The sequence below is a fragment of the Capronia epimyces genome, assembly GCF_000585565.1.
Source record: "Capronia epimyces CBS 606.96 chromosome Unknown aczIQ-supercont1.3, whole genome shotgun sequence".
NCBI lineage: Eukaryota > Fungi > Ascomycota > Eurotiomycetes > Chaetothyriales > Herpotrichiellaceae > Capronia > Capronia epimyces.
The window spans coordinates 2074248-2098848 of NW_006912906.1; the positions used below are offsets into that span (position 1 = coordinate 2074248).

Sequence of the window (24601 nt, forward strand, 5' to 3'; positions counted from 1 at the left end):
ATGCAAGTTCCCTACAATAAACCTCACTCCTCTTCCGCAGCGTTGATCACCTCAGCAATGACTTGGTGACCTCCCGCGTGGTTCTGTCATTGTCAACCTTCTCTGACTCCCAGTCTGTCCCGGAAATAGCAGATCGAAATCGCACTGTTGCCCAAAACCGCCCATCACTATGGCGAACTTCTTCGACAACAAAGCTCGCGCCGCTGCCGCTGCCTCAAGTTCGAAATCTAAGCCAAGTGAGCTGGCTGGCCCAACGCCAGCGCTGTTGCCATGGGTGGAAAAGTATCGGCCTCGGAGCCTTGAAGAAGTGAAGAGCCAGGATCATGCCATCGACATATTGCGGCGAATGGTCAATGCGTCGAATCTGCCAAACCTCTTGTGTTATGGCCCGCCTGGAACTGGCAAAACTTCGACCATCCTGGCCCTGTGTCGAGAGCTGTTCGGCCCGGAACTCATGAAGCATCGGGTCCTCGAGCTGAACGCTTCAGACGAACGGGGACTGAGCGTTGTCCGGGAACGCGTCAAGCAGTTTGCGGGTCAGCATTTAGTAAATCCATCACAGCAGTATCGAGAAAAATATCCGTGCCCCCCGTTCAAGGTTGTATTACTCGACGAGGCCGACCAACTCACGTCCGACGCCCAAAGCGCACTCAGAAGAACGATGGAAATACATGCTCGCACGACTAGGTTTGCTTTGTGCTGCAACTACGTGAGCCGGATTCTCGATCCGATCGCCTCTCGATGCTCGAAATATCGTTTTCGGGCCCTGGAGGGCGGCCAGGCTGCCGCTCGAATCGAAGAGATCCTGACCGCAGAAAACGTCAAATATCAGCAAGGAGTAATCGAGCGGGCGCTGCAGGTTTCAGACGGGGATCTTCGAAAAGCCATCACGATTCTCCAGAGTGCTGCTAGACTTGTGGGAGTTGGCAACCTTGAATCGAACTCGCGGGCACCCAAGAATGCACGGAGCGTGACCGAAGACTCGGACGAGGAGATGGAGGACCATGATCAGACAGGCTTGTCATCCGGGAGCATCAGCATCTCCGACATTGACGAACTTGCCGGAACCTTTCCCCCAGAGTCAACTGACAAACTCCTCAGCGTTCTGAAGAAGGGCAACACTAGCAACTATAACCGCATTGCCGCGGAGATCACAGACATCACGGCATCAGGTTACGCCGCGAATGAGCTGCTATCAAGTCTGTACTCTAAGATTGTCTTTGACGATCTTGTGGAAACCAAGAAGAAATACAAGTTGACGCAGATCTTCTCCGAGTTCGACAAGAGGCTCGTCGATGGAGTTGACGAAGAACTCGTTATGCTAGACATGTCGTGCCAAATTGCTGGTATATTGGCCGCATGATCACTGGGCATGAGAGAATACGGAGTAGAATGGACATGTTTCCGTTCACTGAAGAAAATGGATGGCCTGGAAACAAGGTTTATGCTTAAGGCACATATCATCTCGCTGCGTTAGCGATGGCGTTTCGGAGCCAGAGGGGAATTTGCTGAAAGGTCGGTTTGCCAACGACTTAGTGGATCTTCTGAAATTTGAGAGGGTGAAAACGATCACAGTATCAAGACAGACTAACTGGTCTGCCATGCTCATTCTGTCGGAGTACTCTTGACGCAGAATAATTCATTGTCACCTTTTCCGAACCGCGGGCCGCATGAGCCAGGCAGGAGCAGGTGATATTTTGGGGGACGACACTGGGCAGGTCTGGGATGCCGTGGGAATCCCTGGGCGCAAGCTCCCACCCCGAACGACGAATCCGAGCATGTATATCTGAAAAAAGACTGGCAAGGCAAAAAAAGGCACCCTTCGCAATGTCTCAATGGCCGAGGACCAGGTACTTCCTCGGGAGGGAAAGCGCGTTTGCTTGCTAAGAACGGAACGAATTATTTCTGTCCATAGAGTCTAACCGGCAAAGGTCCTTGCAGGCGAGAAAAGCCTCATCCTCATCCTCATCCTCATCGGCGGCAGAAAACCAACGAACAAACTTGCTCATGGGTCGCACAGTATGTTGCCACAGAACAAGTCTCATGGAGCTCAGGCACAGAGTGAATGAGACAGCAGACCATCAGCTCCGATGAGCAAAGGGAGGCGCAAGACATGTTTGTCCTCTAGAAGTCTACGCGAGTCTCTCGGAGTCTGGCCATGTCGATTAATCTTTCATTCTCGTATAGAGCGCTTACCAAGTCCGAGTTCTCTCCAGATGCCGGGTGGTGGCGAGCTGGCAGATCAGCGAGCGTCAGCCACGACGCCTAAGCCCTCTACCTTGCAGAGTAGAAATCGCTATCGCTTACTGCCGTACTCCGTACTAGTAGATCTGTATCTAATTACTAGTATCTACCGACCTCAACAGAGGTATCCGTACATGCTATACTGTACGGATTACTCCGTATAAGTTCGGGGGAGTACGGTATCTACGATCGGTACATTTGAACCGAGCGAGAGACGAGCGCTACGAGCCCACATACTATGATAGGCAGTAGATTCATTCACAAATTTGCTCAGGCACAAAGAAAAGATCAAAAGATCTGGATACACTCAAGAATGCTGTTTTGGCGGGTTTCTATTTTTGAGGCGTGCCTCAGGCGCATGGGCCTCAGTGTCATCAATATGGGCCCGAGCCCGATTCCTCCACGCGACGCTGGTTGGAGGCCCGTGGCCAGGTGCGTGGCTTGCGTTCAATCTAAAGTGCGGCCGTCTGTGTTTGGCGCGAGTTTCTAATCTACTAGCAGTAGGGATCCGTGAGAGCCAGAGCTTAGAGGGCGCCCCTCAGCCCTCCACCTGCAATCTGCCTTTGTTGACCATCAACACATCAGCACACTGACCGTGTCACACCAGTAGGACCAAGGGCCAGTGTTCCCTTCCCCTGTGACGACGCGAGCCTGTCGATTCTAGATGCCACAAGTCGGGCAAGATGGAAGTTGATGGACTGACTGTCCGACGGGATTGGATTCTACAGAGTACGGAGTATCAATATCCGCGTCCCGACACAGCAAGGAGAGAAAAAGACTCGTTACACTCTCTTGCGTGCGGCTGACGGGCAAAAGATACTCAGTCTGGAAGTGTGTACGGAGGACTAGTACACATGGGACACGGGGTGGACGGTGGATCCAGGAACATGTCTACTCTCGCTTATGCCGGCTCCTTTGGACCTGTCGCAAGGCGATCAACATCTCGGGCATGGTCGCAACGCCACAAAGCCACTGTCATCTATTCTCCCAATGAAAGTTGTGTCAGAAATTCACACCGCGCAGCCCCCATCCTCCTGCCTTGGTTCCAACTTTGATACCCGGTTGGCTTTTTGTCCAAACAAGCCTCAATCTCCAAAAAGCTTCTTGGGCAGAGTGACATGGAAGCATCCACCGACCGGCCGTCTGCCGTCCACGGTCCATGGTTGCTGGCAAACCGGCCGGCAGCATCAGCATCGCATCGCATGCCACCCACTTGTCACTCCTGTCAGCCGCCGAACCAGCTGTGCGGACTAGCATGGAGCCGCTGCAGTCTGAGCCGTGTCTCACTGAACCTTGATCTGCTAGTATGCTGGAAATTTATTATTGGCCTCAGGGCTGTTGGCTTTCTCTGGAGTGTGGACTAGCAGTGTTCCGTTGACTTCGCCTATTCTGTGTTGTTCAGCCTTGTCGGCCCACGTCCACTTCGGTCTAGCCGGGGGCTTGATTTATTTCTGTGACGGCTGCCAGACTCCAGAGTCTATCAGGCACCACTGCTCGCTGTAAGTTAGAGGCACCGGCTATTGGGAACCCGCCCCAGAGCCAATCTCCCTGGAGGATCACCATGATACATGACAGCCACCAAAAGGCCGTCTCCTGTTATCTACCGCGTGCTTCCCCAGCTCCTTTCCAGTCTCTCCTCTTTTCTCGATCATCACTCTTTCTTCTTCGGTATTCGTCATCGTCATTCGCTTGAAGTCGACCCCGTCTGCCCGTCCTTTTTTGACGTCCAACAATACACGTACACCCCATACTTAATACTATTCACCCAGACGCCGTCCATTGAGCCGACCGAAGACACAGACACAGACAAGATGAAGTCGTTCGCCGCCGTCGCCATCCTCGCCGGCCTCGCCGCCGCGTACCCCGGAGAAGTGCTGCGCAAGCGTGCCCTGACGGCACGGGATAGCGGTTGCCCTCGCGACTTGGAAGCCGGCCAATTCGAGTTCCCTCACTACATCACCCAGATCTCCAAGTCGGAGCCCGACAAGAAGTTCGGACCTCAGTACAACGGCGTCTTCACGCCCAATGACATCGGCTCCATCTTCAGCTTCGACGTGCCCATCGAGCGGGCCGACGCCAACTGCACCCTCGAGTTCATCTTCCCGGCTCTGTCGCAGCTGAAGACCTCGACCTTCGAGTACGAGGGCGCCGGCAGCTTCTTCTTCACCGGCTACAACCCAGGCAGCTGCCCCGGTCCCGACACCACCTGGAACAACCAGCCCGCTCCCGGTCCCTTCCCGCCCTTCCCGGCCGTTCACATGGAACCCGGCAACGCCTACACCATCGACGTCGGCCCATGCTTCGTCGGTGCCGGTTCGTGCGTGGCGGGCCTGACCACGACCAACGACACCAACTTCTGGTTCTTCCAAGATCAAGATGAATGCCCCATCGGCATCTACACTGCGTACGAGTACGGGCTGCCAACCCCTGCTGGTGGCTTCGGGAAATAAATGCTTGGTCTTGATTTCCTGTTCGGTCTCGGCCTGTCACTTGAGATCCGATCTACGAGACCTTGCTACCATCATAACAACATCTTGAACGGCAACAAAAAGGGATGAACTGGCCAGGGTCGGGTGGTGTTCTGGGACGCGTGGATACAGCGCTAAGGGAAGGCCGGCTATTCAATCGCTTCCAACCATCTGCCGGTCCCGTCGTACATGAGCAGGGAGAGAACACACGGTGTGGCTTGGCTTGAAAACACACTGGGACACATGGACATGCTATGCTGTAACAAACGCAAAGGAGAGAAAAAAAACACATCCCCTGATAGCACGCTGGCCGGTGGGTTGGCCGGTTGGGATCTTTGATTGAATGAGCGACGGGTCTTTTTGCATCCCATATCCCATATCCTATATCCCACATAATATTTTCTCAATTACATGACCTTGGAGCAGGAAGGAACGGCGTGTAGAGTACGGAGTACAGTATGTATCCAGAACCCATACCTGCTTTTCGTCGTTTCTTCACGGTTCCTTGGCAAAGCTGGCGTTTTCGAATGATTTGAGCGTGACGTGCAGGGTCGATTTGAACTGGATTGTCCCGGGCTGGCTGGAGGCTGGAGTGGATTGAAATCGATTCGAGTCAGTCGTGGTGGAATCGACACTGGACATATCATATGAACTTGTAATCTCGAGTCTTGAATCTTAGTCTTGAATCTTAGTCTTGAATCTTAGTCTTTTCAGTCTTGAGTCTTGAATGTTGAGTATTGAGTCTGTAATCTCGAGTCTTGAGTCTTGAATCTTGAATCTTGAATCTACAACCTTGAATCTTGAATCTTTAATCTGCGATGACATCTTCAATCTTCGCAAGCCCTAGGACTAAGTCCCGCCTTAAGCATACCGGGGGCTAGATACCTACCTATTGTGTACTGCTACTGCTACTGCCACAGCCACTACTATCCTATACTAACCAACGTAGTCACGACTCTTGACTAAACAGTTCCGCGAATTCAATTCAATTCACCCAACACGACATATATGTTACAGAGTTGGTAATGAACGTAGGAGTAGGGGTAGGAGAGTTGCGAGCCCTGACAATGAGGATGAGGATGAGCCTGAGAAGGAGGGCGTGAAATACTGGGAAGATGTGAGCTGAGCGAGACTAATTAATTGCCAATAATAATAATTATCACCACCTTAGACATCAATCACCACCTTAGACATCAATCACCACCTTAGACATCAATCACCACCTCAGACGTCCCCGTCCCGCAGAGGACATTATTCACGGTTCGGGGGTTTAGACTTGTACAGTGAGTGGTTCGAATGAATGAATGGAGCCGCAATGCTGGAGGCACTTTAATTTTTGGACTGGTTGTTTCATTAGGTATAGGTAGGGTTGAGATGAGTTTAGGCTTCCTAGACCAAGTGGGAAATGATGGTCTGGCTAATCCATCCAGCTCCTATGTTCGATGAGGTAGTTGAGGGCGCTGGTCCATCATAGATGACCGTCAATGTCATTGTCAACGCCAGCACCACTTCCATCATCGTGACCTGGTCACCACCACAATTACCACGACAATCAGCCATCGCTACCACCATATTGCTTTGGGTGGTCGCCTCGCCACTGTAAACCACCACGACGACAATAGGTATCCGCTTCCTGGACAACCTCGGCGTCTTCCACATTCCTGCGTCCAAACATCTTCCGACGGTACGTCCTTCCCAACAATAGATTGCTGAAGTGGATGAGTATCGATGTCGATGTCGATGACTGGCTGAGGAGAGTCTGTGGGATCAATACCAGATAACCACCCATGCCGAAGGTGAGAGCAGAGTAGTGTACATGGCATCCAAATCTGACCTGGACCGCCTAGCCTAGTCCAGTCTTTCTTGTTGTACAATTCCACGGCTATGGCTTCTGCCTTTTTCTGGGTTCCCAATCCAGGGCCATCTCGAATATGTGTCTCTCCTGCCCGTTCATTTCTCCTCCTCACTCTCCGGACCCTTTTTCCTGCTCGCAAGGATCTCATCCACAACACCTAACTCCAAAGCTTCCTGGGCGCTAAGGAAATAGTCGCGCTCCATCATCCTCTCGATCTCTTCAAGAGTCATCTTCTTCTTGCCGGTCAGGTGTCGTTCGTAGATTTGGTTCAGCTGCGTGCGAATCCGAAGAATCTCTTTCGCATGGATCGCAATGTCTGCCGCCGTCCCGAAATAGCCGCCACTGGGCTGATGCAGCATGATGCTTGAATGTGGCAGACAATATCTCTTACCAGGGGCGCCGCCCGCAAGTAGCAGACTGCCCATCGACGCCGCCTGGCCCAACACCAGTGTCGAAACTTCCGGGACAATGTAGTTCATGCAGTCGTAGATCGACAGGCCCGCCGTCACCGACCCGCCGGGCGAGTTGATGTACATGGAGATCGGCCGGTCACTGTCGGCCTCGAGGTACAGAAGGGATGCCGTCACCGTGGCCGCCATGCGGTCGTCCACTTCGCCGTACACCGCGACGATGCGTTCTTTGAGGAGCCGGCTGAACAGGTCGGTCGTGTGGCTCATCCCGCCAATCGTCTCGGTCACAAATGGCACAGGCAGCCAGCTGGACGTGGGTGGACTGGATGTTCGCGAATAGTGCCGTGGCCGGCTGCCATTCTGTAGACTCGCCCAGCAGGCTCGCGCGGATCCAGGCGCCGACAGTCGAGGGGCTGCGCGGAGTAAGTGCCGCATCTTGTAAATGGACAACGAAGGAAACTTGTCGCGTCAAAGAAGAGGAAACAGAATCCGGAGTGGTCTTGTATCACGCATTTTGAGGTTGGTAGCGCAGCTGGCTCTACGGGGGAGTATTGCCGCACAAAACCCCGATGACGAGGCTTGCCGGATGAAGACGAATACGAGGCTACCTAGTAGTACCTACGTCTTGATGTTACATACTAAGGTACCTGGTAGGTACGTGTCGTGTTTGGGCATCACCGAATCATGGGTTACCGCGTGGAAGAATACTGCAGACATTAGCGGGTTGATTTTGCCATGTAAGCATTGCGATCGTCTCAGTCAAACATCTCTATGGACATTTGGGGATCATGGCTACCTGCGGCGAATCCCCATAATAGTTTCATCATACATGTACGTGCCGGGCTCGGCTGGTACGGCGTGGCATGATTTGTGTACTTTATCCAAGTACTGTGACCTCCTTCCACTCAAGCCGTCCCTGCCCGTACCCTTGCCGCAGCGATCCTCGCCAACATATTCGCGAATCCTGCGCGAGCTGCTGGACTGTCCATTGCAGGCGAAGTAGGCTGGGGAGGTCTCCTCAGCAGGGCTTTCAGTCCCTTTTTCATATCCAGCACAATCAGATCGTCCCCTTGAGTGTCCAGCTTCAACGCTGCATGCGCTGGCCGATCTTCGCTGGCTCGGTCGGGTAACAGACTTTGTAGTTCAATGCCGTCCGCCGTTTCGGATGGTGGGTCTTGGGGTTGTGACCGAAGTCGACCAGCCTCCTCGCTTTCTATATCTTGTGGTTGTGATTCTTCTTGCACTTGTGTATTCCCTGAAACAACTGTCTTTTCATGCCCGACCACCAGCATGAGCAGTTGCAACCCAAAGACAATCAGGTCTAGTAGCAGCACCCTCCATCTCGAAGGGGCCAGATCCCCGACAAAATCAACAATCAGCCCGCCATGTAAATACTTGGTCTCAGGCCTCTGTTGTAGGAGATGGGTCCCGAAGCATAATAGGTTGGCGAAGATGACGGGTGGGAATTGGAGCGCCTCCGACTGTCGTACGTGTAGGACTTGGGAAAAGGCGCGTAGGAACAAGAAGAAGGTAAGGTTGTCGCAGAGATACAAGATGCCCAGCTGGAGGAAGATCAGGCTATCGAGTGTGCGTAGGAGGGAATCAATGTGGTCGATCTTCGTATCGCGAGCGCGGAGCGTGCCCTGCTCTGGACCAGGCAAGAGGACGGGGACGGCGTCATTATTCATGCCAGGACATGTGGATGAAGTCTGGTGAGTAGCAAAGTATCATTGTCGTGCCGTAGCCAGTTGCGCTAGGAGCAATGCCTGGGCTCGTAGTTCCGTACAACACACAGCAAGCAATTCCCCGATCATCCTGAGCTTGAAGATGTTCCTGGCCAAGCCGAAAATGGTAGCACGGCACCAACGGTAGAGCACTCCGCTGACATAAGCGATCTCATGACATCACGTGCCGTCCAATGCATCCTCGCTTCAGCAACTCATCTTCCTTTATCCATCTCCATCGCGCGCTGACACTTGAATCTCGCCTTATTTTCCTGACACCTTGACGCCATTATTGTATGCAGCGTCGCTCTCATACTCGATAGTGACACTGCCCAGTCTCTTTCTTCCCGACTTGGCTGCCAGCTCCAGAGTGCCTTTCTGTGAGCCCAGCGTCATCTCGAGGCAGACGTCAAAGTTGAAGTTGGCCGGATACTCGCCCGTGTCGTTGTCGATGCGATTCTGTTCACTTTTGACAAGTGATGTCAAGTCGAATTTGAGCCTGCCGATTCTCCGAACTGTATCAAGTCAGCTTTGGTGGTTTCCGCAAAAAGCCAAAGCTCGCTCACCAGAAGTGTCAAGACGCTGTGGTGCCAGTTTTTTATCGCATGCATAAACATCCTGGTATACCAGGTGTTCTTCCTTCACCACTTCGGGGTCTTGGATGACGAGGTAGCATTTGACCTGTTTTTTTAGGTTGGTCGACACCTTCTCGCCCTGTTGTTCTGTTAGAACCGACCGACAAAAGATGGTTGGCTACTTACCCGAAGAACCGACCAACACATCTGATTTCTAGCTCGTAAACCGAGCTCGGGGCATTCAAATTGGTCAGCCGGGTTGTGTTTCGATGGGTCGAACTGTTGATGCACGGTAAACCCGATGCTATCACAGCAGCGTCGGAAGGAAACTGGTGACTTCTCAAGATTCGCAATCACTGCTCCTCTAACTATGGCGGACCACGGCCTCTGCGGGCTCACAAGCTCGACCTTGCTTTTGAGATTCTCGTCGATGTACTTTTCGAACCTATGCCTTACATAGGGCGATGATCCCACCCCCCCGCAAAGTACCATTGCCTGCTCAAAGTCAGTTTGGTTCCCCTCGCAGAGGAATTATTCATACTCGAACAGGAGGCATTTTGGCTTCCTTGGTCCTGCTGAGCTGCTTGTCGACCAAGTCAAACGTGGTTGTCACCACTGGCTCGAACATGTCTTCCACATCTGCTCTGATATTGAGTGAGCTTTCTTCCTGATTGGCTACCATGAGAGTTGCTCACGCCGTGATCTTCACCATATCTTCATCAAAGTCATAGGACGCCGCGACGACCGGATCGTCTTCGTCGAGCTTTCGCATCTTCAATGGCAGCTCGAACACCTTTTCGGCGTCGACTTCATTGCTGAAGTTTCTTTTGACGCTTTCGAAAGCTGCCATGAAGCGACTGCCTGCTCCAGTCTTGCTCAGAGGAAGCTCACTGAATGCACGACCGAATCGTTCTTCAAGAAGCTTATTCAGGTTCCGGTCGATCCAGGTTCCCCCACATTTCCCCCCTTAACGAAGGTCAGACCTGAATTTTGTGACCACCTTGTTGACTCCGGACTTACCTTGGCCGACACAGGCCTCTTCAATTTGCAGGGGATCAATTCTGACCAGGCGGTAAGTCGACAGATCGCAAGTACCGCCACCCATGTCCACCACCATGATGCAAGTATTTGGCTACTCAGAATTAGGCGGACCCATCTTTGGACGGCGATACACTTACAAGGAAAGGTCTAGCGTCGAATGCAGACATCGTTGATTTGATGGCGTAAATCGCTGCCGCCTCAGGTTCGTCAATCATGACGATGTCATCGCGATCACGACTGCCAATGTCAGCGTCTTCGGCTGCCTCACGAGTCGCTTGGCGCGCTGCCAGACTCCATGTTGCTGGAGTAGTGACCACGAAGCGAATTGCAGTCTTCTCGACCGCTACTCTCCCAATGACTTGTTGGATCGAGTCCATGACATGGCAATACAGCTTGCTCAGAAAGTCCGATGCAACTTCCATGGCAGTCTTGTCCTCAGGTAAGTGCATCAGACTGCTTCCCATGCTTCTCTCCAGCAATGGGTCATCGAAGTCGGTCTTGTTCAAGGCTCCGTCTAGTAACAGTTTGAACCACTGGCATGTATTCTGGCCGCTTCCAACATCATATCCCCACTTGTCGGTGGAAGACTGATTTTCGATACCATAGGCCAAACGAGTGGGGACCTTTTCAAGAATGTCGTTTCGTTCTCCTGGCCATCTTGAAATGACAACCACGTCGTTCCATGACTTCGTCGTGCTGCCATATGCAGCACCTGCAAAGCTTAGTACTATCTCATCAATCTTCTCCATGTGCAGATACCTGAAAACGTGGTCCCGAAATCGATACCGACAACTATTCTGCTATTTTTCTCGGCACGTCTCTGCTCTAGAGCTTCTTTAAGCTCCCGTTTCCTCTCGGCTTCTTCAGGACTGAGTGGACATGCTGAGCGGTCAGACTAACGGCTCACATGTGTTCCATGGATCTTTGCCTACTGGATTTCTTGCGTTTCAGTGCTGGGGACTTGATGGGCGTTCTAGCCTTGAGCTCTGCTTCATCGAGAACTGTCAGCGGCCTCGGTATCACTGATCTCTGTGCCTTACCGTCATCGCGAGGAACAGTGTCCTTGATGCCCAGGATGTTCGAAGGCATGGCGCTGGATATGCCCTGGTTGCCTCGAACGAGAAAGAAAAGCGGGACGAGGGAGTGGTAGAGTCCTCAATGCCATGTATCTTTGGTCAAAAGGAATGGGAGAGGAGATGAGGCGAGTCGAGGCGAGGAAGGGAGGTGTGTTGTGTGAGAGAGAGGAAGACAAGAAGAGGTGCTCCTTGAGATATATAGGTACGGCCGACTATCACATGCTTCGCCGTTAACGCTGCTAACACTTTGATTCTAACTCAGCTCATTTCACTTTCACCTCTCCTCGTTACCTCTCCTCGTTACCTCTCCTCGTTACCTCTCCTCGTTGGGCTTGCTCATTGCGAGGCTATCTCATCTCCTTGACCAAGACTCGGGTTTCTCTGCTCGCATCCTTTCCTACTACTATCCATTGCTATTTTCAATTTCCACTACGACTGGCCCACCACGACTGGCCCTTATTTCCCAATAGCTGTGGCAGTGCAAACCAAAATGGCCAGCGATATCGAGGAGACGGAGAGACTCTGCCAACTTCCCGGTCAAGAATGTCAGACAAACCGTCGTGATACGAGACTACGCCACCAGGCAACGATCAAAGGCAACGGTTCGACATCAGTTGCCAATTTTGCCAGCCAATATTCGGATGAAAAAGACGACGTGCCGACGAAAAGACGAAATGGAGACCATGACTCAGACAAGGACTACGAGGAAGAATGTTCAGACACACGCTCAGCGGAAGCTCAGAACGACAATCTGACCCTCAAAAACAAGCGTAGGAACCTCCCAGCCAGTCTTGAAACTGCCCGCAAGAGAGTCAGATCACTTGAGGAAAATCTGGACGAATCAAACAGGGAGAAAGAGGCTTTGAGAGTGCAGGTGCAGAATCTCAATTCTCATCTCAAAAGCGAAAGAGGAAAGAACGAGAATCTCAATTCTCAACTCAAAAAAGCAAGAGAAAAGAACGAGAATCTCAATTCTCAACTCAAAAAAGCAAAAGAAAAGAACGAGAATCTCAATTCTCAACTCAAAAAAGCAAGAGAAAAGATCGACACGCTCGAGGGGAATCTTCGAGAGATCTGCAGTGAAAAACTCGACCTAGTCGGCGCCGATGACAATGACATGAAGGTAATTCCCGATGATGTTGTCAGCAGCGATTTAGATCGGATTTTCCAAGAAACCAGACTCTTTTCGTACAAGTGGTCCTTCAAAGCATGGAGAGAAGCAAGCGAGCAGCAGCACCAGAAAGCTGTGACTTACCTTACAGCCAATTCTGCCCAGCCGTTTGCCTCGGAGCGCTGCGTGCAGGCTGTTGAGCAGAAGGAAATTCGTCCAAAGACCATCGTTCATGCCCTAGTCAACCAGTTTGTCTGCGAGAACACGTTCCAACGACCATTTGCAAACCTCAAGGGACTCTTGGCTAATGGCTCAACGATGAATGTGGAAAAGGCGATGGGTTCATTCATACGACTGGCCGAGCTAGGTGAGTTGTCCCTATGGCGGTGGCTCACACACCGTATTTTGTTGACCCGTCTCAGGGTCCATGGAATCGTCAAATCTGGCCCGGGTGAGCATCCTCCGTGCTCTCGAGCCACCACGAGTGTCCGGGCCTGAGCAGCTGGCCCAGTCGGAACTATTCCAACATAGAAAGCAGGTACGCGAAAAACATTGTCAGACTACCTGCGATAGATTCTTTCCGACATACGGGGCTCTCCTCAAACCTGTCGATGAACAGGATCGACAAACCCGCAGAGCCGAATTTCTCCAGCTTGTCACAGACGCCTTTGAACTGTCTTCCCAGTTGGCACTCCATCACCCTGTCGTCCAAGCATTCTTTCTTAACGAGATGCCAGACCCTTTATTTGAGGTCAAGCATGAGCATTTCGACCCCCACCGTGGAATGAAATTGAAAGAAGACGACGATGACGATGATGGGCGCGACCCGAAACTGATCGGCATTGACGGACAAGCCATAGACTTGGTGATCGAACCCATGGTTAGGAGATGTGGAGATAACAGTGGGAGACACTACGACAGGATCAAAGTGTTGCATAAAGGCGTGGTCTGGGTGGTTGCGGATGAGGATTTGGGCCTGACAACTCAGGAAATTCCAAAACAATCGGAGCCAGTTCCAACCGCAGCCCCAGCCAGAGCACATGCGACCTCTGCCACGGAGCAGCCTCCAGACAGCAGCCCAGCCCAGCACCAGGCTAGACTCCTTGACCCGTTCATACAGTCTCCTTCGACCAATGTTCGACCGGCCACCCCAGGAGTGCCAGCACAAAAGGAAAATCATATGTCACTCATCTGCGCACCCGACCTCAATTTTAAGCCCGGTCGATCCCGACTTAGCCCGTTGGAAAGTCAGGCGGAAGCAAAACGTGAGCGATGTGCTATCAAATCTGAGAATATGAACGGAGAGGGTCCCTCCATCTCGCCTTCTCCGAGTTCCTGGACTCACGACAGCGCGCCGACTACGCATCCTCCCTCATCCCCGAGTCTTGTTTTGCCATATTGGATGGGCGAAGTTGATAAGTCTTTCGAGGGGCTAGAAAAGCGCAAGGGCTTAGGCATACAGGAAGAGTGTCCAGAGCAGCAGAAGGGAGAGATGTCCAAGAGTTTTACTTGGCCTCCAACACAGCATTCGGAGAAAAAGCGCAAGAACAAGGGTTCGGGTCCTGAAGAGCCCCCTCCCAAAGACGATGCGGGGAGTGAACCATCGACTCGCAAGAAAGCGGTAAGCATGTTGTCTCACGGCCCACAAGGTGGTTTTGAATTCTAATATCTTTTCAGAAACGCCAGCAGGTCTAGTGAGTGCAAGATACCGAATATGCAGAGACATTCCCAGGGAGCTGAACAACTTTGTCTTGTCGACAAGATAGCGGAGGCAAAAAAGCGGTCATGATATTCAGGGATTTGCGAGTTTGGTTTCGGTTCCGGTTCCGGTTCGGTTTCGGTGCAAGGGTGCAGACAAGGCTGGGTGTATTGCTGTTTCAATGCGCCATACATAGGCAGACTTCTTAGCACTAGCACAACATGGACAGCTTTCTGCGGCATCACGGACAACTTCCCGGGGCAGGGCAAGACGCCTGAGGCGTTTCTTTCCCGTTCGTTGCCTTGTGTGCTCATGTTTCAGAGCATAGCATGGCGGACATCTTCCGTTTCCACATCCTCCCCTAGCTAAGAAAGTCGTCTTCGTCACAGTCAATGAGGCGTGAGAAGGTATGGTCGGTACAGGACAAGGGAGCACGAGTCCAGGACCACCAACAAGAGCGGGTCTCTCTCAGCCTGCCAGTGGTCGATGGGTCAGTGGGAGTGGTAGTGGTGACACCCCCTTTAGAGCTTCAGCCTCGGACCTGACCCATATCGAGATCGAGATCGCGACCCGCCTATGACGAGTCTTGGGCACAAGATTCTACAAGTCCTCTGTATTTAACATTTAGGCCTCCGTCCCACTCAATCGACCCCATTTGACCTTTGAAGAACTGGAACGGGATGTGTCGTCCTTAGGTCTTGATTGAATGAGCAGCAGCTTAGCTACCTGTGCCACCTGGTAAATGGTTAAACCGGTCACACTGCTTGAATCGAAATGGACATTCTAGACCACGGCGAACTGGAACTGTCCATGGGTCGAGATGTTGACGTCAACAACTCCCACCGACACATATCACAGTCAGCGGGCCTCCAGTAGTACAAAGTATGTACGGATACACTACTTGAGCCTTGAGGGCCGGCCGGCAGCTACTACTAGGCGTCTGGCTCTGGGATCATCACATCAACATCACACTGTAATTGTCACTGTAACCTTGGCGTGGTGATCATGGCTGGCGAGAGCGGTCCGCATCTGTACTCCTATATCCATACACCTGCATACTCCAGCATAAATCCGGGGCCTTATGCAATGTGCCAGGCTAGGTGCCAGGGGGTGTAGTGTAGTGTGGTCCACCATCGAACGATATCGACATCTGTCTGAGCGAGGCAACAGGAAAAAGGGTCTCGACCGGCTCAGCCTCCGGACGATCCTGAAACAAATGCACGAGTGGTGTGATGTCAAGCCACGTGACCGGGTCTAGGAAGCCACCCAAGATACGAGCAGCGCCCGACAGCCTATGAGGTCCGGCACCGGGCGATTGTGGCTCACGAACCAAGAACGTGGCTTCTAGGGGGAGTGGGCGAGAACGCTGATGTGATTGATGCAGCGCCGGAACGTTGGGAACGAACGGGGGACAGGGGACGGGAGTCCCTGATATTTATGTATGTCTATCTCAGCCCACGCTGCCGGCAGACCTGACCCGGGTCGACCCTTGAAGTGCCAAAAAACTCTCTCTCGCACCTGCTTTCCCTAGCGAAACGGATACTAGGACCCCAGTACCGGCCGTGCGGATGACATGTTCGTTTGAGCGAGTGGAATTCAAAGTCCGGACCTGCTGCCCAGCTCAGTGCTCAGGGCTCACGGGTTGCCTCCTCTTCTCAAGTGCAAGCAAATCTCGTCTGCAAGCAAGTGAGGGTTCAATTTCGCAAAATGCATACCAGAGGCCGTCTTGGGCTCTTGGTCGACGCAGACAGCGATCTGGAGATCAATGCCAACTGTGGCGACTGGCTTCTGCCGCCGGCCTGCAATGAGGGCGATGTGCACCATGAACATGTCGAACGGGCCGTCGCCCAACACGCCGGACGGACCGAAGACCATTGCCATTGTGCCTCGCTGCCACACGAGCCGGGGGTCAGCCATGCGAAGCGAAGGCGTTGTCTGGCCGCGGCCGCGGCCGCACAGTTGCCTCTGTTCCAGAGTCGGTCGGTATGAGGTGGCGAAAGTCACCTGCCTATACCTATACCTTACTGGCAATTGAGCAGCAATCAAGGCTCGGGGTCCAGAGTACCTACTACTGGAGCACAAGATGCGTCAGATGAGCGACCATTCACGCGGAATATCACCTCATGGCTTATGGCTCATACCACACATCGCACGTCCTGACTGGCGACCCATACCTGGCTCGGCGTGAGATTGAGAGTGATAGAGAACATGATGCAACTCGGCTGATATGGCGGACGAGACAGAGAAGAGGCCTGGAATTTGGAAACTGTCTGTAACCCGCGGGCCACACCATCGACACCGTCGACACCACACCACACCACACCACACCACAACCGCACAACCACGCAAACGAACGCACACAACGAAAATACCCACCAACCAGGTCATCAACAAGTTCTCGGTTCGAAAGTGCAAAAAACTTTTTCCTCCAAGCACCCACAATGCTTGGAGGGAAGTGAAACCACGACCAGTGGTTCTTTCGAACCCAATCGGTACCGCGTCCTTAGCCGTCGTCTCTGAGGTGTTGCAGGTACACCAGCGGACCCAAACAAGGCAGTTTCCCAATTGTTGGAGAGAAATGCGGTTGAATTATATATCAAGGTGAATGATTCACGGTGACTAGTGATGGGAGGTACTGGCAGAAAGAAATCTGCCAGGTCGACTGTCACATGTGCAGTATAGTGCCAGGGGTCGACAGCCAGACAGGCTTCCTCAGGTGTTGTTGTACAGATACATAGAGAGTACTCCGTCCCTACTATACCTTAAGTAGGTAGTTCTGGATGTACATTGTATAGGGCGGCCTCCACGATAGGGGCGGGCATACCACACACACACATACCCATATATCTCAGACGAACCGGTCCGAGTTTTTCCCTTTCGAACACCATATTCAATGAATGCTCTGGAAGGTGCAAGCGATGCGGGCCAGATGGATGGGTAGGCAGATATCTTTCTTCTGGATTGGTAGTAGCACAGCGCTATACGCCTACGGAGACGTCTGTTCCATTCCATCTAGATTCGCCGGCTGGATCTGTCAGTGTCAAGTGTCAGATGGGACCAATTTGCACACGGAAAATTACTGTCAGATCTCGTGGGGCATTGCTCGAGCAGTGCGAAAGCGAATACTAATATTAATGCTAAATACTACGGAGTCCAGTGGGTAGTGGGTGGTCGGTGGACTGGACTGTTCCCATCCCAAATGAATAGTCCACTGTGCTAGTTGTCCACCGAACCCACCCTTTCAATATGCGGTGTAGAGATGGAGTTTTTTTCTGTTCCTTTTCCCTTTCTCTTCGCATTATTGATCCGTCCGTCGTGCGAGAGAAAGGTTGGATTGCGTGCTGCTGGCTAGGGATGGTGGAGAGCAGAGGTGCCAGAGGGAGAGGGAGGCTTGAGGGAAACAGGAAATATTAGCCCGTCGTCGTTCCTTATCACCGACGAAGTCTCCGTGTCCGTCTCCGTCTCCTGACCACATGTACAATACGCAGGCCGGACATATCGGATAGATACCAGATATCTACGCATCAAGTCGGGTTAAATCAGGGCAGGGCAGGGTAGGGCAGTGCAGCAGAGTACTGTACCATGTACCTCAGGTGGTCGTGGTCGTGGTCGTGGTCGTGGTCGTGGTCGTGGTCAGGATGAACGTAACACATGAGGGATAAAAGTCCCGGCCTGAGGATGCCCAGTCCAATCTCACTCCTACGTACTCGTACTCACCTTGAACTCACACTGAACTGCCACTGAACTGCTACTACCATCACACGCGACGGCGATTCCCGAGCAGTGTTAACAATTAATAATAAGGCAGCCTTAGCCCCTAGTAAGGAGTCAGGCATTCTGTCGACGGTCACGGTGACTTCTGACTTTTACAGGGTCCAAGACCGAGAAAGAGAAATCCAACCGCCCGGGTGCGCTGGCAGTTGTACGGAGTATTCTGTAGTGGGCACTGGGCACTGGCACTGGCACTGGCGTGATTATTGTCCCGACAGCCTAAGGACCTTTAGCCTAGCCTTAGCCTTGGAACCCTGAGCCTAAGCCCGGAGCCGGAGCCGGGTTCTGAGCCCTGAAAGAGACCCTGAAAGCCTAAATAATCATAACAATCGCGCCCGGGCCGTCGGCGACAGAGCCTATAAGCCCCTAGAACAATCCAGATCCCGCGCCATTTTCCCATGGCGGAGCCCGCCTTCTTCGCCGTCTCCGCTGCTCAGCGGGTTTTGGTGGTTTCTGGTGGTTCTCGGTGGCTCCTGTGGCTACCTGTGGCTACCTGTGGTATGATTGCATGCTCACGCGTCAGCCATCGAATTCCCAAGACAGCCACCGAGTGCCGCTGGAGTAACAGGAAAAGGAAAAAGAAGCACATGTCTCAGTGTCAGTGCCAGTGTGGACACCAGCACACCCACACTGGCACTGACTGGGACATTCTCATTCACAACGGTGTTGCCTGTCGACCCTCTAGGTTCTCCGCTGCGAGCGACGTGGCAGACGCCGACTCTCCAGGTATGCCACAGAGAGAGAGAGATATCGGCGGTGAGGCCAGGCTCCGACTCCAGAGGCTCCAGAAGCTAAGGCTGGCGCTGGCCCGCCAGGCTGAGGGGCAGGGGTTTTGGCAGGGGCAGGGGCAGGCGTCGCTGTGCATGTGCATTTTTTTGCTCTGCATCTGCATCTGCATCCCTGCCACCGACCCATGCCTCCCATCAGCAGGCCAAGCGACAGTAGGCGAGCTCCCCCAAGGCTGAAGATCTGTCCAGATGTGGTAGGACATGCAGAGTCGGTGGAGTGGTCGGTGGTTCTACTCCTCTACACTAACACCACCGGGCGGATCCTCCGAAAGTCTGACTCTGATTCTGTCTCCTCTCCTCTCCTCTGGACTACCGACAAAACCCCCGGTTCCGATGTTGCGATGGGTTTCCCTTCCCCCCTGGACCCCGGACGGGTCTGGCTGTGACTCTTGAGATGTTGATGCTAATGCTAATACTATCAGCCTAGGCAGCCTTTAGGCCCTGGCGCCAGAGTATATGAATCGCCTCGAGCACTCTTGCCCCCGACTCTTTCTCCTCCTTCAGCATCTATCACACTACAGGAAAGCAGTACATACACTATCACTCTCACCCTCGAGAGCACTCACCAATTCATCCACACACCACACCACACCACACCACCACCATATAACAAATACCTATACCTCTACAACCAATATAACATATACATATACCACAACCCCAACCATTGCCAATATGACGACCACATCCAGCAGCAGCAGCGTGTCCGATATCTCCTTGGCCTCGATGCACAACTACGGCGACAGCTGGTTCGAGAACCTCGGCAGCCTGGCACTCGAGTTCCACCAGCAGAAACAGGCCAAGTCGCGACCAGAGTCGCCCGAGACGGCACCCCAAGCACAAACTCAAGCACAAGCAGAGGCGGCCGAAGCCAACTCGGAACCACTGCCCAGTCCCACCGCCGAAGTCACGCCCGCGCTGCACGGCTACGGCAACGCCTGGTTCGACAAGTTCGATTCCATGTGGGAGGACTGGCAGCACTCGAAGACGGCCAAGGCTGCACGAATCTGAGAGCTGCACGAATCTGAGAGGTTGTTCTGATACACAACCACAACCACAACCACATACACACACACACTTACACACATACACGCCAAGAGACGAGATGACCCCAGACCTGCGCTTAATTAGCCCTTGGCGTTTATCAACTGCCGTTCGGGTCACGCAGGTCTATGACCACATTTGATTTAACGAAGGCCAACTTGGATGGAAATGAAATGAAATTCAGGCATGGACATGGACAGATTGTGCGGAGACACAAAGGCCAGGACTGGGCCACGGCCACGGCCACGGCCACAGTGATACCATGTGCAGTGATAGCACGGGGACTCGTATACTCGGTACCTACTACCGTATAGAATCCAATAATCTAATGAATCCACCACTACTTTATCTATGTTGGCTGTCTTGTCTTTTCCAATTTCATGTTCGTACTCTTAAGTAGGTAGGTACTATAGGTATACTTGGGTACTGTGAGGTACCTCACCTTAGTTAGGTAGTGAAGTACCTCTCATATATGTGCCTCTCAGTTAAGTAGGTAGTTAACCATGTGATGATGGCCGTACCATATTGCCATACAATGATACCGCCAGACGCTCGTCTATCGTCATTGCTCGGCGACGGCGATGGTGATGGTGATGGCGATATAGTATCTTCCAGCCCGCCATGTCTAAGGCTACCGTCCTCGTCCTCGTCCTCGTACTCGTACGGAGTACACTGTACACAGTATCCGTACACTGTACGTGGTTTACCTATAGGTAAGGTAGAGAGAGATCTTAGCTACCTTGACCTCTGCCTACTACATAGTGCCTCGAGACTGATGTAGCGGCCACTAATTGATCTGATGTACGGATACTGTGTCTATGTCTGTGTGAGTATCTGTGTCTGTGTCTGTATCTGTGTCTGTGTCTGTGTCTGTGTCTGTGTGAGTATCTGTGTATGTGTTAGTGTCAGTGTCGGTACCTATGCCTGTATATGATACCAATACCGCCCATGCAGAGTGTATACCTCTAGGTACTTTGTAGGTACGTAGTTACACTATAGGCACAATGTAGGTACTCTGTGGGTACGTAGGGACTCTACAGGTACTCTATAGGTACTGTAGTCACTCTGTAGTCACTCTTATAATCACATACTCCGTCCTCCGTACGTATACTGTACTGCGTAGTAAGCAACCTTCCACCCAATCATGCGATGCGGCGTTATGCCCAAGCCTTCAAGTTGAAGTTGATGCCATCAATCCCACGCCATATCACATCATCATCATCATCATCATCATCTTCATCATCTTTCCGTCCTCATCTTCCGTCCCTTCTCGTTCTTTGCTTAAATGTGCAACGACCAACTCCGCTCGATCACTTTGGACTTGATTGATGGTAGATACTGATCCTGATCCTGATCCCTAACACCACAGACACAGATATAAACACGAACACAGACACAACCACAGACACAACCACAGACACAACCACAGACACAACCACAGACACAGACACAGACATAAACACCAACACAGACACAGATATAAACACGAACACAGACAAACACTGGTACTGATACAGACACTGATACTGATCTCGACATATATCAATCAAATCAGTATCAGTATCTTGAACCCCTCCCCACGGTTCTGGTTCCTGGTTCCCACAATGCCACTACAACCCACGACTCTCACACCCGCCGCCCTGGCCCGCAGTCTCGCCGACCAAGCCGCATCATCCGAGTCGCACGAACCCGCCTTCCTGGTCGTGTACGCCGGCCTGACGAATGGACGAAGCTGGTGCGGCGACTGTCGACAGGCCGAGCCGTTCTTGAACAAGAAATTCGCCGACCCGGAGAGGAATGCTACTGTCGTCTATGCGGGGAGTCCGCAGGAGTAAGTTGTAGAGTCGAGTCGAGTCTGCACACGACGATGCTTTCCGTTCAGATCAGATCCCTTATTCTCACTCTCACTTCCCACCACTACTCCCATTCCCACTCCTGGGAATCACTTCCCCGTGTTCCCTTACTCCCACTCCCGAGACTGACTTACTCCCACCGCCTGAGAATCACTTCCGGTGTTCCCGTTCGCTGTTCGCTTTGCCGCTTTGCCGCTTGCTTCATAGACACAACACCGCTGACATGGACCACGCAACAATAGGTGGAGGAGCCCCGACTCGCCGTGGCGACAGCCGCCGTTCAACGTGACGAACCTGCCGACCCTGTTGAAGGTCACGAGCAATGGGGTGAGCGCTACCAGTCTCCTAGTGTCTTCATGAATCATGACTCTGCATTCGTCAGATGAGATGCTAGCCTGGCCGTCTCTGAGCTACTGTATCTCCGACGCGACAGACACTGACTCTGTCGACGACTCTGACATTAACGTTGATCTGACACCAACGTTGATTCTGACCCTAACGTTGACACTGATATTAACGTTGACTCTGACTCTGTCGACGACTCTGACACCAACGTTGACTCTAACTCTAACGTTGACTCTGACACTGCCGTTGCCACTGCCACTGCCGTTGACGCTTACGCTGACCGTTTGTTCTGTGTAGAAATGGCACAAACTAGTCGAGGCCGACGTCTACAATCAACGCAAGTTGGATGCCTTTGTCGATTCCAAGCAGCTGGGTCTGGGTGCCGGAAGAATCTAGACCCTAGAATCTAGAGCCTAGACCCTAGAATCGAGGATCGAGGATTGAGGATCGAGATCGAGGATTGAGGATCGAGATCGAGGATTGGGGATCGAAGGTCGAGGATCGGGGATCGATCACGCACGGTGTGATATTAGATACTCCCACATCGACGATCCACCATTCATCCATTCATCCATGGTCTGGACGAGATATTCCCAGTCTCATTCTTGAGACTCATCAATGATATCGACTACAACTCGACTCCGTGTCGTATGGAGAAAGACAAAGATAGGCGGACATAGATACTTGTGCTGCGATCACCTATCTACTATCTAGAGAAATAACCCTCGATGAGTTAATATTGTTATCAATCTTGTTGTTGCTATTGATGATGATGATATGGTTCATGTTAATTCGTGGGTATCAAAAGCATTCCCACTCTCACTCATACTCCCACGCTCTCGCGCCCATTATGTCCTTTGCTCTGTCCTTGTCCTTGTCAACCTAACCCAATCCAATCCAATCCATCCAATCGAAAACTCCAAGAAGCAAGACCCAACCCCAACAGCGGCGGGCCTGTTCCGATGCGTCAACATGACATGTTTGTTGGCCTGTCGATATAAAGCCTGGGCCTAAGTCTGTAAGTGACTTGAGGCTTGTGGTCGAGAGCCTTGAGAGTCGTCCATTCATTTCAATATCTTCCATACTAATAGTAAAACCCAATCAACTGTATCGACGACTGGGAATGGGCCATTAGTTTCCTGCTGGTCATTTCATTCGCCATCGCCATGATCGTCTCGGCCTATTGGGTTATTTGTTCAGTTCTTAGTTCTTGATTAATCATCGACTCTTTCAATCATCAATTCGGTCCCTCGTGTTGACAATCATTGGTCGAAAAACAACACTGTAGTCAACAACTGTTGCAGCGCCGTTTTGGGCTGCGAGTGACTGACGCGGCCATCGTCTGAGCCCGAGCCCGAGCCCGAGCCCGAACCGTCGCTGAGGTGCGAGTGTGTCTGCTCGTCCTCCAGCCCCGTCTTGAACCGGAACTGGGCCTGCCTCTTCCGCTTGCGAGGAGGTCCTGAGGTCAAGGTCGAGGGTGGTTGGACCGTAAAAATCGGCTTTGTCTCCTCGGGATGGTAGTTGGAAATGACACTGTCGGCTTCCGAACTGCCATTGTTGCTCGAGGCGTCGGCGTAGTCACCTGAAAAGTCCGATGATGATTGTGTTGAGTCCGTGAGTTCACGGTGCAGCGTCGGCGTGTTCGGCGTGGGTGGAAGCTGGGCGGGGAGACCAGGACTTTTGTCGTTAGCACTTCGTAACACTTCCGGGAAATGGGTCGATCGTTGCGTCGATAGGTGGTTGTTGTTGATCTTCTGCTGCCGGAGCTGCTCCCGGATCCGCCGCATTGCGTGCATGTGGTTACGGAAACCATGTTCGATACCTTCCAGGTTCGGCACGGTGGCTTTTTGGGATGGAGATGGAGATGAAACTTCGTTGCTATGTTGTTGCCGTATGGTGGGCGGCTGCACCTTGGGACTCTGCATCCCAAGCCCGAAACCGGCAACACCCCCGTTCAGCAGCGGCATCATGTAGCTTTTGACGTCGTCATTGACGTATCCTGGCGCCTCGATCAGTTGAGGCGGTCTTTCTGTCGGCCGCCGAATGCCTGAGGCCATTTCGTGGTCCCATTTGTGCATCACGTTTCTCGTGACTTCGGACAGGACTCGAAACTCTTCTGACTCTGAGGCATTTTTGGCTCGGGCCAGTTCGGCGTGGGTCAGACATGAAAGAAAGACGTTGAGACTCTCGACAAGCATGGATAGTTTCCGTCGAAAGTCCTGGATGGTGAGCCCCTCAAACGTAGAGTCTGAATGGAGTAGCCAATTCTTGATGGATGCTCGATCTTTGGCCGGACTGGAAAGATAGAGTCGGACCAAACTGTGGAGAGGTCGGAGAGCAGATGCCAACGAGGCCAGAATCTTGGAAAATGTCAACGCCCACCGTGCTCGGTCTGGCTGTCGGTCGATGAGTACGGGGGTGGTGCCGACGCTGTGTAGTGAGTCGAGACTGATGGCGATGGTCCAGACTTCGAACCGTAGGTTTTCAAAATCTTCGGACGCCTTCTGCATGCCGTAGAACGTGTGCCAGGCCAGTTTGCATACTTCGGCCAGCGAAGCTGGATCGCCGGCCGTACTGAATCTCATGTGCGGTGACAT

The 24601-nt window shown here is 52.5% G+C and overlaps 9 protein-coding genes across 9 annotated transcripts; 5 read left to right on the plus strand and 4 right to left on the minus strand.

Moving 5' to 3' along the window:
- Positions 1-169: 169 nt before the first annotated feature.
- Positions 170-1363, plus strand: A1O3_04027 (uncharacterized protein; the record flags this gene model as incomplete). Its single annotated transcript, XM_007734158.1, has 1 exon — positions 170-1363. One exon carries the CDS (start codon positions 170-172, stop codon positions 1361-1363), a length of 1194 nt encoding a protein of 397 aa, XP_007732348.1.
- Positions 1364-4055: 2692 nt separating this feature from the next.
- A1O3_04028 (uncharacterized protein) lies at positions 4056-4694 on the plus strand (the record flags this gene model as incomplete). Its single annotated transcript, XM_007734159.1, has 1 exon — positions 4056-4694. One exon carries the CDS (start codon positions 4056-4058, stop codon positions 4692-4694), a length of 639 nt encoding a protein of 212 aa, XP_007732349.1.
- A 1968-nt stretch (positions 4695-6662) lies between these two features.
- Positions 6663-7412, minus strand: A1O3_04029 (ATP-dependent Clp protease, protease subunit; the record flags this gene model as incomplete). The annotated part of the gene is made up of 1 exon (XM_007734160.1): positions 6663-7412. One exon carries the CDS (start codon positions 7410-7412, stop codon positions 6663-6665), a length of 750 nt encoding a protein of 249 aa, XP_007732350.1.
- A 470-nt stretch (positions 7413-7882) lies between these two features.
- On the minus strand, positions 7883-8665 carry A1O3_04030 (uncharacterized protein; the record flags this gene model as incomplete). The annotated part of the gene is made up of 1 exon (XM_007734161.1): positions 7883-8665. The coding sequence occupies one exon, from the start codon at positions 8663-8665 to the stop codon at positions 7883-7885; it is 783 nt and encodes a 260-aa protein (XP_007732351.1).
- Positions 8666-8965: 300 nt separating this feature from the next.
- A1O3_04031 (uncharacterized protein) lies at positions 8966-11406 on the minus strand (the record flags this gene model as incomplete). Its single annotated transcript, XM_007734162.1, has 10 exons — positions 8966-9216; positions 9268-9415; positions 9463-9771; positions 9818-9920; positions 9972-10242; positions 10297-10408; positions 10455-11029; positions 11077-11199; positions 11250-11303; positions 11358-11406. 10 exons carry the CDS (start codon positions 11404-11406, stop codon positions 8966-8968), a joined length of 1995 nt encoding a protein of 664 aa, XP_007732352.1.
- A 477-nt stretch (positions 11407-11883) lies between these two features.
- On the plus strand, positions 11884-14170 carry A1O3_04032 (uncharacterized protein; the record flags this gene model as incomplete). The annotated part of the gene is made up of 2 exons (XM_007734163.1): positions 11884-12871; positions 12927-14170. 2 exons carry the CDS (start codon positions 11884-11886, stop codon positions 14168-14170), a joined length of 2232 nt encoding a protein of 743 aa, XP_007732353.1.
- Positions 14171-19437: 5267 nt separating this feature from the next.
- On the plus strand, positions 19438-19773 carry A1O3_04033 (uncharacterized protein; the record flags this gene model as incomplete). The annotated part of the gene is made up of 1 exon (XM_007734164.1): positions 19438-19773. The coding sequence occupies one exon, from the start codon at positions 19438-19440 to the stop codon at positions 19771-19773; it is 336 nt and encodes a 111-aa protein (XP_007732354.1).
- A 1637-nt stretch (positions 19774-21410) lies between these two features.
- A1O3_04034 (uncharacterized protein) lies at positions 21411-22019 on the plus strand (the record flags this gene model as incomplete). Its single annotated transcript, XM_007734165.1, has 2 exons — positions 21411-21637; positions 21902-22019. 2 exons carry the CDS (start codon positions 21411-21413, stop codon positions 22017-22019), a joined length of 345 nt encoding a protein of 114 aa, XP_007732355.1.
- Positions 22020-23266: 1247 nt separating this feature from the next.
- On the minus strand, positions 23267-24601 carry A1O3_04035 (uncharacterized protein; the record flags this gene model as incomplete). Its single annotated transcript, XM_007734166.1, has 1 exon — positions 23267-24601. The coding sequence occupies one exon, from the start codon at positions 24599-24601 to the stop codon at positions 23267-23269; it is 1335 nt and encodes a 444-aa protein (XP_007732356.1).